We start from the raw sequence: 19752 nt of genomic DNA on the forward strand, positions 1-19752 counted from the left end.
TCCTCCGAGAGAATGAGTGAGGATTACACTAGGTCCAAATGTTGAGGCTTTAACAATACAAACCAGTTTCCATAACCCTTGATGCAGTGTTATCTAAACCTTGATTGTAACTTGTTATTTCTTTTAGTTACATGTTTCGGCATTATTCTTTATGCAATCACATCCTTGTTCATATAAAATGGTAGTTAATATTTTGTTATCCATTTTTGAATTTGAATCAAAAAATTGTGAACCATGATTTTGAGAATTCTTTTTCTTTAATCTTGAAAGTGCTGATCTTTTCTAATGGTGAACCATGATTTTGAGAATTCTTTTTCTTTAATCTTGAAAGTGCTAATCTTTTCTAATGTTGATTAAATCACGAGAAGGCCATACATCACATTTTGTGCTCTAGTACGAAGTAAGCACACTTGCATAACTAAAACTATCAATGCTTATTTATAGATGTAACTTTTATTTGACTTGAATTTTTCCTTGAAACATTATGGTGTCAAGATGGGCATGAGAGCCTAAGTCACATGAATGGGAAAAATAGATTCTCAAATCTCTATAGGTGATTGGCAAGCACGCCCAGATGATCTACCTAGCTAACAAGAACCCTATGTAAATTTTTTTAGATGCTTATGATCAATTTATAACCCAAGGATGGGTTGAGCTAAGAAATTCCATCTTAAATGGTAATGATTTTCAGCATGGAACTTGATTTAATAGATTACGAAGAACTTACAATATTTTACTTGTTTCCAAATATCTAAACTATGTCTCAATTGTTATAAAATAACTAAACTAAATTAGTGTGCACATAGGTGCATGGATTTGAAATGTCTTCTATGAAATAAACAATACTAGACAAGATATATGATATGAGTTGATGCTATGAGAAGTATGCTATTATGAACTTGATTAGATGAGTGAGGGGATTCTTTAGGTAGAGTCCCATGGAAATGTAAAAGTTTTGTGGATAAACCAGACTTAGGGTCTGAGCCACAATTGGAATGTTGTGGATAGAACCAAAGTAACAAGAATCGGAATAGGATCGGAATCGGCAAGGCCGAATCGAATCGTGAATCGGCAATGAATCGGCAATGAATCGGCGATGAATCGGCAAATTTGAAAAAACCCTTTAAATTTAAAGATTTTAACAATTTAAAACTTATTTCATGCACCCTTTATTGAATATAACTTAAACACACTATAACATCATCAAATAGAAGTTAAAACTTAACATACATAAACATGGAACATAAAATCCATCACATATGTAACTATGTTATCTAAAATGTAAATTGTAGGCTAGCTGAAGTAAATAGAAATCAAATGATCACAATGATTTAAATCATAGAATGTTTGTAAGATGATCCATAAGACATCAAATCATAAATGTATGTAAGAATCTAAGATGAAGATCCATGAAAGTTTGAAACATATGTCTATCAATGATTCAGTATCAATATCTGTAAACAAAATATAAAAACAAGGCTCCAGCTCAAGCCTCAGACTCATAGTCATCATCATCATCCTCAACATCATCCTGAAGCTCGGCTGCAGCCTCAGCCTCAGCCTCTGAGTATCCAGTCTGCCTAGTAGCAAGGCGTCTAATGTAGGTCCTAGAGGACTGTCGAGCCATATCTCCCGCATGTAAGATGGGCTCATGAACATCGCTAGGGCCTGTGCCTGTGCGTGCACGTGTGCGTCTACCAATGCCTGAAGAACATGCTCTAGCTACCTCAGCCTCTATATCCACCTGGTCAACCCACACACGGTCTTCCTCAGTGAAGACTGGATCCACAACCTCTGTGAGCCACTCTGATTCTGGATCAATCTCCTCCAGAATGATCGGAGAGGAGTCAGTGCCAAAAATCTGTCTGATCCTAAGATGGAGGTTGTAATGAACAAAGACAATATCAATCAAATCTGCACTGTCAACCTGTTTCTCCTCTTTGAATGGATGTGCTCGAACATGGACCAACTGCGCTCACATCCAGAAGCGTTGCTTGGCTGACTCAGAATACGAATGGCAATTTTTTGAAGTTTTGGGGTTGTGGCCCCAAACATTTGCCACCATCTATCTGCAATAAGGGAAAAATTGAAAATAGAAACAATTAGTCTCATTTACAAATTACAAGTTAACTCTAAAATTACATAATCAACTTTAAGATTAGAATCTAGATTCATGAACATTGAATATATTATTTAATTTTTACTTGGCTGTAGTGTTGTCTGAGCATTTATGGCCATCCTGCCAGAGAAAAGTGGCCCCTCTTTATTGTTGAACTGGTCTAGCTCAACAATCGCAACAGTGCTATCTTCATCGCTACTCAACCTCTGAATCACTGTGTATAAGCCAGTGAGAACCTCCGCATCCGCCTTGAACTCAGGACGGAAACGATATGCCGGATTCAGAAAGTAAGCTGCTGCATGGATGGGTCGATGGAGCTGATTCTGCCATCTCCTATCGATGATGTCCCAAATAGGGCCATACCTCTCCTGCACTCCTGCATATTGGGCTCTGATGGCCTCCTTGGCCCTATCCATGCCCTCATAAATGTAGCCCATAGAGGGCTTCTCTCCATCAGCAGTTCGTAGCAAAGCTACAAGGGGCTTAGTGACCTACATATAAAGTAAAACAAAAAACTTGAGTCAAAACTTAAATATAAAATAATATAACTTAAAGTAAAAGTAAAATACTAAATGTTAAATTGCAATAAATTTACCTACAGGATTTCTCTAGTGGGTTTCCAAAAACCATCCTCATCAAATATGCAATCCGCCACATCTATCCCTACAGTGGTCATAGCATAGGAAGAGGAAATCCACTCCCGCCCAACAAACATGCTCCTCAATTCATCCCTTGATGTCAACAAGGACTGCAAGGTGATGAAATTCGAGGCAAACCTCGTGATACCTGGGCGAGCTAACTCTTTGCCTTCTGTGTACTTCCTCATTGTGCTAAGGACAAATGAATGATTATAAATGAATTTGCATATGTTTTTTTCCCTTTCCACACATGACTTGACAAACTCAAGTTTGTCAATTTCCTCCAACATGAGGTCAATGCAATGTGCCGCACAAGGGGACCAAAATATGGTGGGGTGCCTCTCCATCAAAAGTTTACCTACAACAATTTTAAGTCAATTAGAAATTCAAATTTCAAAATTCAAATAAATTTATTTTCAAAACTTGAAAAGTTAAAAGTTTACCTGCAGCAACATAACTTGCTGCATTATCCGTCACCACCTGGATCACATTTTGTTCTCCCACCTCTGCTATGACTTCCTCAATAGCCTCACATAAGTATGTGGCATTTTTTACATGTGCGGAAGCATCAATGGATTTGATGAACATGGTATATCCTACAAGTAACAAAACAACGAATTAGAATATTAAAATTAAATGGATCATCAACAAATTAGCATTCAACAAATCAAAATTTACAATTATGTATGTAGGAAAGTAGAATGATCAATTACCTCCACAGGATACAAGAAAATTGAGGAGTGTTCTATTCCTCCTATCTGTCCAACCATCAGTCATGATGGTGCAACCCTTTGCAATCCACTCCTTTCGGTTCTGCTTGAGCTCAGCCCTCATGTCCTCTACCATCTCATCCAAGAGGTATCCGCTCAACTCAGCCTCAGTTGGGGCTTTAAACCCCGGACCACAAATAGCAACCACGTCTATCATATTCTGCCAATAAGGAGCCCTGTCACAAATAAAAATTTAGATGTCAAAGACTCAAATTATAAAACAAGTAAATATAATTAAAGTTTTACTTTTACTTTTAATTTTAACTTTAAAGAAAACAACGAAAAAAGAATCAATTACCTGGCTGCAATAAATGGAATGTTGCAAAAGTACCAAAATTTGCATATCTCCTTTCTGGCAGCATCATGAATTTCCTTGTTCAAACCCATGCCCTCAAGCGTGGGTTGGGAACCAGGAGTAGTGCGGGGCACAAAGTAACTATCCATTCTGTTTTTTCGCACTCTAAGCTGCAATAGGTTGGTGTGGGACTCTGTCTCAGTATTTGACCGACTAGCACTAGCACGAGCAGAAGAACTAGGATAAAAAGGAGGCTTAGAAGAAGCCTCTCCAACACAACCTACAGATGCAGAAGCTGATGCAGATGCAGATGTGGATGCGGCTGCAGATGCGGATGCGGGAACATGGGAGCCAATACCCCTTAACCCTTCAAGTTGCATTTTCCTATTGGCTTTGTCTTTTTCAATTTTTTCTAATGCCATTAAGCAAGTGCGTTTTGCCTTAGGAGTTTGGTGAGTGCAAATTGTAACATCGTGTCCAGGTATAGCAGCAATGTGGTATTTCAATCTATAAATACCCCCAGAAGTTATTTTTTCTTTACAAAAAATACATTTTGTTTGATATTTGGTTCTTCCAGGAAACTCTTCGTTATATTTCCAACATTCATCTTTTCTACCCATTGCGAATTTGCAAAAAATGAAAGCAAAGGCTGCTGCAATAAAAATTTATATGTAAAATATCAAAGTTCGAAGCTAATAAAAGCTACAAAACAACAAACCCTAGTTTGCAACTTAGTAAAAATAAAGAACATTCAAGATCTAAACTAAAAATCTTGAAAACTATAAAAATTTAACAAAAAATGCATAATACACTAACATGCAAAAAAAAAAGAGCACTTACCTCTTGCAAATGAGTTGAGGAGTGTTGAGATTGGCTCCCTAATGCTCCCAATGCAATTGATGGCCTCCCCAAATGGATTGCTGATCTCTTTTGTGCTCTTTCTTCTTGCCGGTTAGAAACCTATGGCTTTTCTTTTCTCTTCTACTCTCTCACTTTTCCTCTCTTCTACTCATGTTAAACAAATAGAAGGCCCTTTACGGTTATAACAAAGAGAATAGGTCAAAAACAAAGTAAAAAAAACAAGCAATTTTTTTAAATTTTACAACTCTATACTTTATTGGCCGCGGGCGATTGCTGCTGATTTTTCTAGGCGATTCATGCGATTTTTTGGATGAATCGCCTGAATCGGCGATTCAGGCGATTCACCTGAAGAAATCGGCAATGGCGATTTCCGACTCCAAAAAAATCGCCATTGCTGAATCTAATCGCCGAATCGCCGATTCAAGTGATTTTATGGCGATTCTCATTACTCTGGTTTTATATATATAATATCTTCAATAGTTTAGTCACATAGGTTTATCCGATTGAAGCTACCAAACATCAACACTCCCTCTTAGCTAGGGAGAATAAACGCAAGATTACCTCAATGTAAAATCAGGAATGACAAGATTTAAGGATATCTTTTATCAGAAGATATCTGCCATTTAGATATCATCTCATGATATCAAGAGTAATGGTCTCAAAATATCAAGTCACAGTACTAAAAAATGCCCATAGATAATGTATCCTCAATAATACTTATCATAGAAACATTCATGGTCTATTTAAGGAGCTTAATCCACCTTGCAAGATATAATCTATCATGATCTATCTCAGACATCATAAGATGTCCATCACAATAGAAGACCATGATGAACTTAATCGGCCATGCAATTTATAAACGTATCATGATCTTCTTAGCATTATAAGATGTTCATCATAATAGAAGATTAAGTTATTTAAAGATCATTATGTTTCAATAATTTCTATAGATACAAGTGATAATCATTTTGAAGTTGTCACTTCCTCATGATGTACACAGGGGTAGGCCCATTAAATTTATGCAGTCACACACATGAATATTCAGACTCCCTTTGGATATCAATCTTCTAAGCTCCTCATCTAATGTTAGTTTTGATGAAGTGGCAGACTCCCTCTAAGTCTGATATGGATCTTCCTTTTCCTACAATAACATCCCTAGAGAGAAAGGAAAAGGTCAAGGCAAATAGCTCTTATAGTACATATAAAAATACAAATAAGTGAGAGACTACAATGAATAAAAAAATGTAATACTCAAGGAAAATACTTATCTACACATCAACATCTATGATGCAATCTATTATACTTCGTGATTCGTCCTCTTGATGCTAATATCAATACTCCCTTTGAAGTAATAATTCTGAACAATATATATCTTTTATATTTTGCACACAAATTTGTTAGCATGAATGTTGATGCTATTGGGGAGCATTGCAAAACATTGTTATGATGTATCTATAATTGTGTTTGTCATTGATGACAACATAGTAATGAGTTTGTAAAAGATTGACAAAGCAGCAGACTGTGATTTTTGTATTTAGGACAATACATTACTTATCTGCTTATGCATAGTTACCTGCACATACCATAGTATGTATTGGACACATGGGCAAGTGCGCAGAACTTGAATCGACAATGTATGGAAGATATGGTTGATATCAAAGTTCCAAAAATCGCCATGAAATCACCAAAATCGCGATAAGATTCATGGCTCCCGATTTTTTTGGAATCGGAAATCGCTGGGGGCGATTTTTTCCTGTGAATCGCCTAAATCGCCAAAATCGGCGATTCATGGCAAAAATTGCCAAAATCGCCATCGTGAATCTCCAGAAATCGGCCGCGGCAGCAAGGATAGAAAGTTCAATTTTAAAAAAAAAACACATGTTTTATTTGCTTTCTAAGTTGACTTTCCTCTTTGTTATAACCCTAAAGAGCCTTCTATTTGCTTAGTATGAGTAGAAGAGAGGAAGAGTGAGAGAGAAGAAGAGAAAAGAGAATCTATAGGTTTCCAACCAGCAAGAAGGAAGAGCACCAAAGAGAGCAGAAGTCCATCTGGGGAGGCCATAAATTGCATTGGGAGCATTAAGGAGTCAATATCAACACTCCTCAACTCATTTGCAAGAGGTAAGTGCTGGTTTTTTTTTTGCATGTTAGTGTAGTATGCATTTTTTGTTAAATTTTTTTAGTGTTCATTTGCAAATCTTGAATGTTTTTTATTTTTACTAAATTGCAAACTAGGGTTTGTTGTTTTGTAGTTTTTGTTTATTAATTGCAAACTTTGATTTTTTACATGAATTTTTTTATTGCAGCAGCCCTTTGCTTTCATTTTCCAATTTCCACAATGGGTAAAAAAGATGAATGCTGGAAATATAATGAAGAGTTTCCTGGGAGAACCAAATATCAAACAAAATGTATATTTTGCAAAGAAAAAATAAATTCGGGAGGTATCTATAGATTGAAATACCACATTGCTGGCATACCTGGCCATGATGTCACAGTTTGCACTCATCAAACCGCTGAGGCAAAACGTACTTGTTTAGTGGCATTAGAAAAAATTGAACAAGACAAGTTGACTAAGAAAATGCAACTTGAAGGGTTAAGAGGTATTGGCTCCTGTGCTCCCACATCCGCAACCGCATCTACATCTGCAAGTGCATCTGCATCAGCTTCCGCATCCGTAGGTTGTGTTGGAGAGGGTTCTTCTAGGCCTCCTTTTCATCCTAGTGCTAGTGCTCATGTGAGTGTTAGTGGTAGTCGGTCTCATACTGAGACAGAGTCCAACACCAACCTATTGCGGCCTAGAGTGCGGAAAAACAGAATGGATAGTTACTTTGTGCCCCGCACTACTCCTGGCTCCCAACCCATGCTTGAGGGCATGGGTTTGAACAAGGAGATTCATGATGCTGCCAGAAAAGAGATTTGCAAATTCTGGTACTTTTGCAACATTCCATTTATTGCAGCCAGGTAATTGATTCTTTTTTCTTTGTTATCTTCAAAGTTAAAGTTAAAAGTAAAAGTAAAACTTTAATTATATCTACTTGTTTTATGATTTTAGTTTTTGACATCTAAATTTCTAATCAATATCATTATCTATTTGTGACAGGACTCCTTATTAGCAGAACATGATAGATGCAGTTACCATTTGTGGTCCGGGGTTTAAAGCCCCAACTGAGGCTGAGTTGAGTGGATACCTCCTAGAGGAAATGATTGAGGATATGAGGCATGAGCTTGAGGACAACCGAAAGGAGTGGATCGAAAAGGGTTGCACCATCATGATTGATGGTTGGACAGATAGGAGAGGAAGAACACTCCTCAATTTTCTTGTATCCTGTGGAGGTGATTGATCATTCTACTTTCCTACATACATAATTTTGAATCGTGATTGACTATTTCAAATTTTGATTTGTTGATTGCTAATAGTAATTATAATTCGTTGTTTTGTTACTTGTAGTATATACCATGTTCCTCAAATCCATTGATGCTTCTGCTCATGTAAAAAACGCCACATACTTATGTGAGGTTATTGAGGAAGTTATAGCAGAGGTGGGGGAACAACATGTGGTGCAAGTGGTGACGGATAATGCAGCAAGTTATGTTGTTGCAAGTAAACTTTTAACTTTTTAAGTTTTGAAAATAAATTTATTTGAATTTTGAATTTTTTCTAATTCTAACTTAAAATTTCTAAGTTTCCTAATTTCTAACATGTTTGAAATTTGAATTTCTAATTATCTTAAAATTGTTGTAGGCAAACTTTTGATGGAGAGGCACCCCACCATATTTTGGTCCCCTTGTGCAGCACACTGCCTTGACCTCATGTTGGAGGAAATTGGCAAACTTGAGTGGGTCAAGTCATGTGTGGAAAGGGCAAAAAACATATGCAAGTTTATTTATAATCATTCATTTGTCCTTAGCACAATGAGGAAGTACACAGGAGACAAAGAGTTAGCTCGTCCAGGGATCACGAGGTTTGCCTCGAATTTCATCACCTTGCAGTCCTTGTTGACATCAAGGGATGATTTGAGGAGCATGTTTGTTGGGCGGGAGTGGATTTCATCTTCCTATGCTACGACCATTGCAGGGATAGATGTGATGGATTGCATATTTGATGATGATGGTTTTTGGAAACCTGCTAGAGAAATCCTTAAGGTAATTTTATTGCAATTTAACATTTAATATTTTACAGTTTACTATGCTAATTGTTTAATGATTTAGTTTTACCTTAAGTTATATTATTGAATTATTCTATGTTTAAGTTTTGACTCAAATTTTTGTTTTACTTCATATGTAGGCCACTGAGCCCCTTGTATCTCTCCTACGAACTGCTGATGGGGAGAAGCCCTCTATGGGCTACATATATGAGGGCATGGATAGGGCCAAGGAGGCCATTAGAGCTCAGGATGCAGGAGTGCAGGAGAAGTATGCCCCTATTTGGGACATCATTGATAGGAGATGGCAGAATCAGCTCCACAGACCCATCCATGCAACAGCTTACTTTTTTAATTCGGCATTTTGTTTCCGTCCTGACTTCAAGGCGGATGAGGAGGTTCTCACCGGATTATATACAGTGATCCAGAGGTTGAGTACTGATGAGGATAGCAGTGCTGCAATTATTGAGCTTGATAAGTTCAATAATAAAGAAGGGCCACTTTTCTCTGGCAGGGTAGCCATAGATGCTCGGGAAACAATACAGCCAGGTAAAAATTAAATAATATATTCAATGTTCATGAATCTAGATTCTAAACTTAAAGTTGATTATGTAATTTTAGAGTTAACTTATAATTTGTAATTTGTAAATGAGACTAATTATTTTTATTTTCCCTTATTTCAAATAGATGGTGGCAAATGTTTGGGGCCACAACCCCAAAACTTCAAAAAATTGCCATTCGTATTCTGAGTCAGCCAAGCAGCGCTTCTGGATGTGAGCGCAGTTGGTCCATGTTCGAGCACATCCACTCGAAGAGGAGAAACAAGTTGACAGTGCAGAGGTTGAATGATCTTGTCTTCGTTCATTACAACCTCCGTCTTAGGATCAGACAGAGTTTGGGCACTGACTCCTCTCCGATCATTCTGGAGGAGATTGATCCAGAATCAGAGTGGCTCACAGAGGTTGTAGATCCAGTCTTCACTGAGGAAGACCGTGCGTGGATTGACCAAGTGGATATAGAGGCTGAAGCAGCTAGAGCACGTTCTTCAGGCATTGGTAGACGCACACGTGCACGCACAGACACAAGCCCTAGCAACGTTCATGAGCCCATCTTACATGCGGGAGATATGGCTCGACAGTCCTCTAGGACCTACATTAGACACCTTGCTACTAGGCAGACTGGATACTCAGAGGCTGAGGCTGAGGCTATAGCCAAGCTTGAGGATGATGTTGAGGATGATGATGACTATGAGCCTAAGGCTTGAGCTGGAGCCTTGTTTTTATATTTTGTTTACAGATATTGATACTGAATCATTGATAGACATATGTTTCAAACTTTCATGGATCTTCATCTTAGATTCTTACATACATTTATGATTTGATGTCTTATGGATCATCTTACATACATTCTATGATTTAAATCATTATGATCATTTGATTTCTATTTACTTCAGCTAGCCTACAATTTACATTTTAGATAACATAGTTACGTATGTGATGGATTTTATGTTCCATGTTTATGTATGTTAAGTTTTAACTTCTATTTGATGATGTTATAGTGTGCTTAAGTTATATTCAATAAAGGGTGCATGAAATAAGTTTTAAATTGTTAAAATCTTTAAATTTAAAGGGTTTTTTCAAATTCGCCAATTCATTGCCGATTCACGATTCGATTCGGCCTTGCCGATTCCGATCTGATTCCGATTCACGTTTCTTTGTATAAAACTATAATTAAAATTGTCATTATATTAATGTATATACATGTCCCATCAAGGGACATGTCTTGTAATAACCCTATCTGCTTATAGCTTAAACAAGCATCAATTTCTTTCATTAATAAACACTCTAGGATTTCATCAAACACTTGGCGATCATTCCCTAGTATGGCTGAAACAGTCATCTTAGTTTTTGTTTGGAATGTAACTAGGAACTTTTAAGAATCTTCAAATCTTCTAATGGTTAAATTCATATAACCAGATGTAATGCCAATTCCCTACTTATTTAATTTTAAACTTCACATTCATGGCGACATTAGAAAGATGATAAACAGTTGAATGAACAAGACCTCTTCAATTATTGTCTTAACATAGAGTGCAATTACTAAACACCATACAACTATGTGTGAACCTGGAAATGATTGTCACCATTAGCCTCGAGCTTCTCGACCAATTTGCAGGTCTGAAATGTATTGCTATAGCAGACCCAAAATGATGCCAAACAGTGAATGTGCTGCCTTTAACAAGAGTCATGTAAACACCAAGAATTCTGACGAATCTAACATCCAATGGTAGAGGAACTATGCATTCATTGGGTACAGAATTTGCAGGCCATTGATAATGCCAACCAGTATATTGGGTGCCAAAATCTTATGCTAGCAGTGTCTACAAACTGGTTCAAATGTCTAGAAATAATGTGGACAAATATCAACAGCAGTATCATAAATCCTCCACATTTTCCTCCCAAAATGTCAATGCCAAGGCAAGGGTATGCTGTAACAGTAATTCCTTGTTGCCAAACTCTGCAACCATAGACTCCCAAACATGCAGATACAAATAGGCTCCACACTAATATATAAACACCTAGTCATGCAAACAAAGCCAACTCTCAAAGACCAAAGATTCAAGTATTTAAAACTCAAAATGGAGACTCCTTAATTGTGAATTAAATTGCTATTAACTTGCAGCAACAATAATGTCCTCCTAGCAATAACAAATACAGAAGGGAGGCCAAACAAATTCTAAACTTAGTTTAGTCTACTATACCTCAGCAATAGACTGGAGAATAATCAGCTCCAACAATTAATCTTCTCCTTAGCCACAGTAAAACAGTAGGAGAATTTAGCAAACAGTTTTACCTTAGCAACTATTTGCAAAGCTATCCCAGAATTAAATCTCAATTTTGAGTCTACAATACTTCAGCCGTAGATCCAATGAAACAACCCAGAATTCAGACACTTATACTTTAGCAAGGGCATGAAAATCAGAACTCAGAAAAAACCACAAAGGCAACAAAAGTAAATAAATATCCAAGCGTGTTTTTCCCAATGAAATGAGCTTGTAATTATAACCTCCAAATTCCCTTTTGCTGCCAAAATGTAATTTCATTCAAGAAGCTTCACCACACAACATTAATTAGAAGCTTCCTTTAGATTCTCTCACTTGACATGGCTTAACTAATTAATAAATGACACTTTCCAATGATAACTCAACTCTCAAGTTAAGTGAAATTATAAAGTTAAATTTAAACTTTATAATAAGCCATTTAATAATTAATAATAGTTTGGCCACTAAAAATATAATAGCTCCCAAAATACTCATCATTTAAATATGTCGTCTGAAATAGGAGTCATACCTATTATTTCTCCATGTGACCAAATGCACTTTCGAAAAATAGAAAGGGTCCATCTCAATCAACACCAACTCACTACAAATAGGAAGTACACAAAACTAAGCCCAAACGAAGTCCAATCTAAGCCAAACGAAGACCAACCTATACCTTACTGAAATGTGGAGAAGAGAAGACCCTCCCAAGCCAAGCCACTGCCATAGAAGATCCTCTATCCACAATAATTAACTTACGAGGATCACAATAATAGGCTAAACCCTGAAACTCCAATGTTGGAAAAAATGGGGACATTATAGTCCTCCCTCCCCGAGATTGCTTGTCCTCAAGCAATCCGGCAATACAGTGAACTCCAACCTTCAACTTGATCCCAAATGAAGAAGTGTGTGAAATCTCTGTAGACACTAAACCAACTGCAAACCAACATCATCAGGACCAACCACATGTCCTGCAACCTCACTCCCAAAACTTGTGCAAATGATGTAGAAGTCAGAATGTTACCAGAAGGCAATTCCATAGAAGATCTATGCATCCTCTTCTTCCTTGTATCAACCCACATAATATATATTGGACAGGAGTCCTAATCATGACCAATAATAGCTGAAAAAGATGTAACTACAAGTGAGCCATATGCACTCATGCCAACTGTATCAACAATAAGTGTAGCCACATCATACGCGAACATAGGAACAATACCAACTGTCGCAATAGAAAACTGAACCGAATCTGTTGTTGATGAAAACTCATAATCATCAACATGTGCGCCATCATCAAAGCACACACCAACAACTGCAAGCATATCGCTAAATTCCTCCATAGATGGCTCAATTGTCGCAGAAGTAGCCGCCAACGCTGATATGACTGTATCATCGCATGCTCCTACTCCCACTATCATTGCATCACCATCAAATGCATAATCCTGGAAACTAATGCCAACAACTACATCATCTTACTGTTTTACAATACCCTGTATCTCAGATTTTCCATCCCTAGGCAGAGAAGTATGTCCTCTGCGAGTATAATATCTACCTAGAATGAATCTTCCATCACCATCCATGTCACTGTACCAATCACAAAATTAATCTGACAATCTCAAAAGTAAGCACTAACCAAAATAATAACAGAGCCCAATTCTTGCAAGCTGGCAGGAAACTACTCTGAGACCACTGTAATAACCCTGTCTGGTTATAGCTTACACAAACATCAATTTCTTTCATTAATCAAAAATCTAGCATCTCATCAAACACTTGGCAATCATTCCCTGTAATGAAATGGGCTAGCAATGACCAGATTTGAGCTTGAACTTGAATGCGATTGCTGGTCTAAGATGTCCGTACGGTAAGAAAGAGGACACTCTGTGGTAGCTGTACGACAGTACACAGGAGATTGGCGTACGGTTGGATAGGAAGTGGAGTATGGAGGTCAAATTAATTGACCATACGATGTATATGGGGACGCCAGCAAGAACAGTATAGTGATACAGTGGTCCGCATGGGAAGTGTCTTTGGATGAGAATAGGATGGTCGTACGGTGCGATTAGAGGCTGTACGGTGACAAACTTGAGCCGTACGATGACAATTAAGTCAATACGGTGATTGAAAATGCTGTACGGGTGTGCTTGGAGGGGGGGGTGTCCGTAGAAAGGCCGTACGATCGTACAATGATACAGTGAATACAGTACAATGATAAAAGGAGAACATTATTGTTATTGAAGTTGCAGAGATAGAGAATGAATATGGATTTAAGAGGGATTTGCAACAAGAAAATGGGAAAATGGTGTGCACAGGGTGTTTTAATAAAATACCTTATAAATACAATCATAAGAGAATCAACCTGCAATGATGGAGTGCCAAATTGCCAATAGGAACAGAGAGATAATTAAGCCTTCAATTTGCCAGATACGGATTGATGAACACCAACGGAATAGGGTGAGGGTTGATTCCCACCAAAACCGTACAAGCCAAATAGCGAATGTCTTCCACTTCCGAAATGGTGAACAATGCCGAACTCCAACAGGAATCCGCAGTACAGAAAGATACAATTCAAAGCATGCCTACAACTTTCTACAAGCTGCGCTTAAATACCCATCGGGAAAAAGCTTTCCGAGGGTGTACAAAGTTAGCTGACGACGACACAAACTACGAAAACTAAATAAAAATGGGTCCGAGATAAAATAAATCAATTGGCCCATTACAAAGATTAAATAAGTACATTTATTTTATGACAGGAACATTACAGTCCTCTCGTCCCAAAATTTGCTTGTCCTCAAGCAAGTGCAATGCCAGGTGCCGGAGGATGTGTTCGCCTTCCCATGTTGCATCGTCCAATGGTAGATGTCGCCAACATACCAAGTACTCCCTCATGGTGCGGTTCCGCAAGACCTTTTCACACAATTCAAGAATCTCAATAGGTTCCAAAATGAGCTTTCCTTCCTCATTGAGTGGTAGAAGGTCAGTAGTGACTGTGACGTTTTGCTCGATAGCCTTCTTCAAACAGGAAACATGGAAGACAGTTTGAATGCGGCTACCCTCTGGAAGTTCCAGTTCGTAAGCTACCTCACCAATGCGACAAATCACGTGATAGGGACCATAAAAATGTGGCTTCAGTTTCTCCTTTCCCGTTCCCTTTAATGAAGATTGTCGGTATGGTTGAAGCCGGAGATAGACTAGATCCCCTACTTTAAAACTCCTCTCTATCCAGTGTTTGTCGGCATACACCTTCTATCGATTTTGTGCCTGCTGCAAGTTTTCTTTCAAGCTCCTCAGAATGTCTTGTCCCTCCTGAAGTCAATCCTTTGCCCTTGGAGCGTGGCTGTCACCTAGAACTGTATTGATGAAGGAGAGTGGTTCATGCCCGTACAAAGCTTTGAACGGCACCATCCCCATCGACATGTGATATGTGGTATTGTAGCAATACTCCCTGAGATGGATCCATTTTACCCATGTGCATTGTTGTGCCGAGACGTAGTTCCGTAAGTAGCCTTCGAGCCATTTGTTCACAATTTTTGTTTGGCCATCTGTCTATGGGTGGTAACTTGTGCTCGGTGATAATTCTGTCCTTGCCATCCAAAACAGTTCTGTCTAGAAGATATTGACGAATTGTCCATCCTGATCGCTAACGATGTTTCAGGGTAACCCGTGCAGGCGAAAAACTTCTTTGAAAAACAGTTCGGCAACTTGTACAGCCTGAAGGTCCGAGGGGATGGTGAAGACTTGAGCATACTTTATCAATCTGTCAACCACCACGAAGATGCAATCCTTTCTATTCACCTTGGGAAGACCTATTATGAAGTCCATTGATATACTTTCCCAGTCATGTTCGGGAATCGGCAAAGTTTGTAACAATCCGGCAGGAAGAGTGTGTTCGGATTGTTCTGTTTGCAAACCATACATTCGCTCACATGCTGCAGCACGTCCCCTTTCAGTCCCTTCCATGAAAATCTCTTCAAAATACTTCTATAGGTTTTAAGGGAGCCGGGGTGTTCAACAAGAGGGGAGTCGTGCACTTCCTTCAGGATCTTCTAAATCAGTTTGGATTTTGGCACTAGGTAGATCCAATCTTTATAATAGATGATATCATTCACCACCCTGTATCGATCATCGTGGATGTGACCATCCATTATCTCACAGGCAAATGTATTCTTGGAATATTCTACCAATAGTTGTGCCTTCCAGTCAGCTAAGATCTGTTCTAGTGAGCAGATGGTGGGTTTTCAAGACAAGGCATCTGCAACAACATTGTTTTTCCCTTTTACATATTCAATGTCTAAATCAAAAGACTAAACTTTGTTTACCCATTTTTGTTGTCGTTCGTTTAAGTCCCACTGCTCTAGGAAATACCTCAGAGTGTTGTGATCCGTACAGACAACAAACTTGGCACCAACTAGATATTGTCAGAACTTGGACAGTGCATGTACGATGGCCAACATTTCTTTATCATAAATAGAATACAGGTGTTCTGCTGGTGTAAGCTTCCTGCTCTCATAGGCAATGGGGTTTTTGTCCTGCATCAAAACCACTCCAATGCCCTCTCCAAACGTGTCGCGTTCCAAAATGAACGGTCGAGTGAAGTTAGGCAATTCCAGAACCGGGCAAGTGCTCATGGCCTCTTTTAATTTATCAAATGTGAGTTGTGCTTCTTTGTTCCACTGGAAAGCCCCTTTCTTCATCAGATCCGTTAAAGGCGTGCTGAGCTGAGAAAAACCTTTGACAAATCTTCTATAGTAACTGCATAATCCGAAGAACCCTCGCAAATCTGTGAGTGATTTCGAGGGAGGCTAGTTGAGGATAGCCTGAATCTTCTCCTAATGTACTTGAACCCCGTATTGACTGACGACATGCCCCAAGTACAATATCTCTGTCATACCAAACTCACATTTGGACTATTTGGTGAATAGGGACTATTCCTCCATGATACTCAGGACTTCATTCAGATGCTTCAGATGCTCCTCTCATGTCCTACTAGAAATAAGAAGATCATCAAAGAATACCAATAGATACTTACACAACTGTCTGTTGAAGATGCGGTTCATGCACGACTGAAATGTGGCAGGTGTGTTGGTCAGACTAAACGGCATGACCAAGAACTCATAGTGTCTGTAGTGGCAGCAGAAGGTCGTTTTCTCCACATCTTCTTCCCTCATTTGGATCTGATGGTATCTAGAATGAAGATTTATTTTTGAAAAATAGATCGCACCATGTAGTTCATCCAGCAGCTCATCTATCGTCGGGATGGGGTATCTGTTCTTTATTGTCCTTTTGTTTAGAGCATGATAGTCCACACACATGCGCAATGTTCCATCCTTCTTCTTGACCAACACCACAGATGACACGAACAAGCTAGAACTAGGATGGATCCATCCCTTCTCAAGCAACTCTTGAATCGTCCGTTCGATCTCATCCTTGAATTTCTTGGGGTGGTGGTACAGAGTGGTTATGACTGGTTTTGCCCCTAATTCCAACTCTATTTTGTGTTCAAACCCCCGATGTGGTGGTATGCCAGGTGGAATATCCATGAAACTTTTTTATGCCTACTTAAAATATCCTGAAGCTCATCATCTTGTGCAGGTGTTCAGTGCCCCTTCACAAGTTCCACTGAGATAAAACAATGCGCAGCCCACTCAACATCATTGTGCTGCAAGATTGCCTCCATCCAATGCGCGGAAACTTCCTTCGGACCTTCATTTGCCATCCCTTGGAGGACAACCTTCTTTCCATCAACCACAAAAGTGAAGTCCATTCGCTTGAAACTCTGAGTGTACTCATCAAGGGTCTCCATCCATTGTATGCCAAGAATGACTTCCATGTCAGCAAGGTCCACTATGAAAAAGTCCTCCATAACCATGTGATTCGCCATCGTGATGCTCAACTGAGGGACAAGGTGCTTGACCTAAAAACCTGCGTGTGCTTTCGTAGGGAGACTTCTATGCTTTACCAAGGATGAGTTTATGAAGTTCAAAGTAGCTCCACTGTCCAACATCACCGTGACCCTTTGTCCTTGAAGGGTACCCCGTACATGGAAAACTGTGCACCTCAGACTGCCAGCCAAAGCAATGGATCACCTGTGCTGTACCAAGGTAGCAATCCTCTCCGTTCAGTTTAAGCTGGCCATGTTCATGTCACCGCTAGGTTGGATATCTTCCACTGGCATTTTCTCTTGTTCTTGTTCATCCTCTTCATCAGACATTACCTCGATGTAATGGATCTTCCCCTTCCTGAGGCATCGGTGGCCAGGCTCCCAAGGCCCCTTGCAATTGAAACACGACTTCTTCCTTCAGAGTTCTTCTTGGGATGCTTCATCCAACGAGGCTTCTTGGGCAGAGGCTTGTCCCTCGAAAATGTCGATGGTTTCGGATGTGGGTAACTTCGAGATGATGAAGATGATGCCGATGACAATGCCATGCTTCGGGCCTTACTGATCACTTTCGATAGGGTTGATGGATTGAATCCCTTCACCCAACCCTTCAGTGGTTCTGCTAACCCGTCCATAAAGAGCACAACACACCTCCTTTCGGAGATGTCCGTGACCAACACGAAAAGTCTTTGAAATTCTGCAATGAACTGATCTACCGATCCAGTTTGCCTCAGTTGCACCAAATCTTTGAAATTGAGCTCGGGGTCTTTTCCATCAAATCGTTCTATTAATCTCTCCGTAAACTCTACATAGGTCTTTATTTGATCATGCCCTAGTGTGTTAGTGTCGTGGTGCCACCATTCGTGTGCAACACCCTCCAAGTGCAACGCGGAGAATTTGATCGCTTCTTCAGGCATATGATTTAGCTGGAAGTAGGTGTCATCTTTCATCACCCACGCCTATGCTAAAATGGAACCCGATCCATCAAATGGGGACAGATTCACCTTACTCAATTTTCTCCTGAGATCATCGTTAAAGTATCCTCCTCTGTTTCTGCCTCCCAAGTATCTCATCCTCAAATTTGCATAATCTTTGTAGGAAATGTCCTCTTCAAGGTTTGCATTCCTCCAATCCTCTCTTATCTCTTCGAAAGTTGGTAGTCTCTCTCCGTGATGGGCTTCCATCCATGGTGGGAAAGTCGGCATGGAAGGCCAAGAGTGTGCTGGCTGGGGTTGTGGCTTACCCGATATTGAGTCCGCACTGTGCCCATTTTGTTCTCCAGATATTTTGTTCTCCGCCAATTTCTTGAGGGTTTCCTCCATGAGTCAATGCGTATCCGTGATCTGTGCCTAATTTCAGGCAAGTTCCCTCAGAAGTGCCACAAGTTCGACGCCCGTTGGTTCCCATTCGTCAGCCATTCGATCAACAAAATGCGTCCTTCTCTTTTGGCTATAAACTCTCATTCACCCTTCACAAGCTGGCAAGATCGGAGAGCTTTGATACCATTGTAATGAACCGGGCTAGCAATGACCAAATTTGAGCTTGAAATTGAATGCGATTACTGGTCTAAGATGTCCGTATGATAAGCAGGAGGACACTATGTGATAGCCGTACGATAGTACACAGGAGATTGGCATACGGTTGGATAGGAAGTGGAGTATGGAGGCCAAATTAATTGACCGTACGGTGTATATGGGGACGCCAGTATGAACAATAAGGTGATACAGTGGTCCGTATGGGAAGTGTCTTTGGATGACAATAAGATGGCCGTACGGTGCCTCTTACAGGCCATACGGTGACAAACTTGAGCCATACGATGACGATTAAGTCAGTATAGTGACTGAAAATGTCGTACGGGTGTGCTTGGAGGGGGGATGTCCGTAGAAAGGCCGTGTGGCCGTACGGTGATACAATGATTACAGTATGATGATAAAAGGAGAACAATATTGTTATTGAAGTTGCACAGACAGAGAATTAATATGGATTTAAGAGAGATTTGCAACAAGAAAATGGGAAAATGGCGTGCACAAGATGTTTTGATAAAATACCTTATACATACAATCATAAGAGAATCAACCTGCAATGATGGAGCGCCAAATTGCCAACAGGAATAGAGAGATAATTAAGCCTTCAATTTGCCAGATACGGATTGACGAACACCAACAGAATAGGGTGAGGGTTGATTCCCACCGAAACCGTACAAGCCAAATAGGGAAGGTCTTCCACTTCCAAAA

General features: G+C 39.4%; 3 protein-coding genes across 6 annotated transcripts in view; all 3 read right to left on the bottom strand.

Annotated features, from left to right (window-relative positions):
* The window catches only part of LOC149576111 (lactate/malate dehydrogenase family protein), a 134136-nt gene that overhangs the window by 38524 nt on the left and 75860 nt on the right, over nucleotides 1-19752 (bottom strand). The gene's annotated exons all lie outside the window — the stretch shown is intronic.
* LOC149576112 (uncharacterized) lies at nucleotides 1365-2556 on the bottom strand. The gene is made up of 2 exons (XM_089816359.1): nucleotides 2205-2556; nucleotides 1365-2069 (listed from the first exon to the last, which is right to left on the bottom strand). The coding sequence occupies exons 1-2, from the start codon at nucleotides 2554-2556 to the stop codon at nucleotides 1909-1911; spliced, it is 513 nt and encodes a 170-aa protein (XP_089672485.1). The 3' UTR covers nucleotides 1365-1908.
* LOC149576113 (uncharacterized) lies at nucleotides 2479-5287 on the bottom strand. 4 transcript variants are annotated; one of them, XM_089816347.1, is made up of 6 exons: nucleotides 4663-5286; nucleotides 3826-4474; nucleotides 3471-3703; nucleotides 3201-3353; nucleotides 2715-3115; nucleotides 2479-2610 (listed from the first exon to the last, which is right to left on the bottom strand). In XM_089816347.1, exons 2-5 carry the CDS (start codon nucleotides 4440-4442, stop codon nucleotides 2715-2717), a joined length of 1404 nt encoding a protein of 467 aa, XP_089672473.1. In that variant the 5' UTR covers nucleotides 4443-4474; nucleotides 4663-5286; the 3' UTR covers nucleotides 2479-2610. The 4 variants fall into 4 exon arrangements, with proteins under 4 accessions (XP_089672473.1, XP_089672468.1, XP_089672464.1 ...); XM_089816342.1 differs by having other exon boundaries at nucleotides 2480-2610; nucleotides 2719-3115; nucleotides 3826-4471; nucleotides 4663-5287; XM_089816338.1 differs by having other exon boundaries at nucleotides 2480-2610; nucleotides 2719-3115; nucleotides 4663-5287.

Source organism: Cupressus sempervirens, chromosome 1 (genome assembly GCF_028749045.1).
Source record: "Cupressus sempervirens isolate cs-2001-9-10 chromosome 1, ASM2874904v1, whole genome shotgun sequence".
NCBI lineage: Eukaryota > Viridiplantae > Streptophyta > Pinopsida > Cupressales > Cupressaceae > Cupressus > Cupressus sempervirens.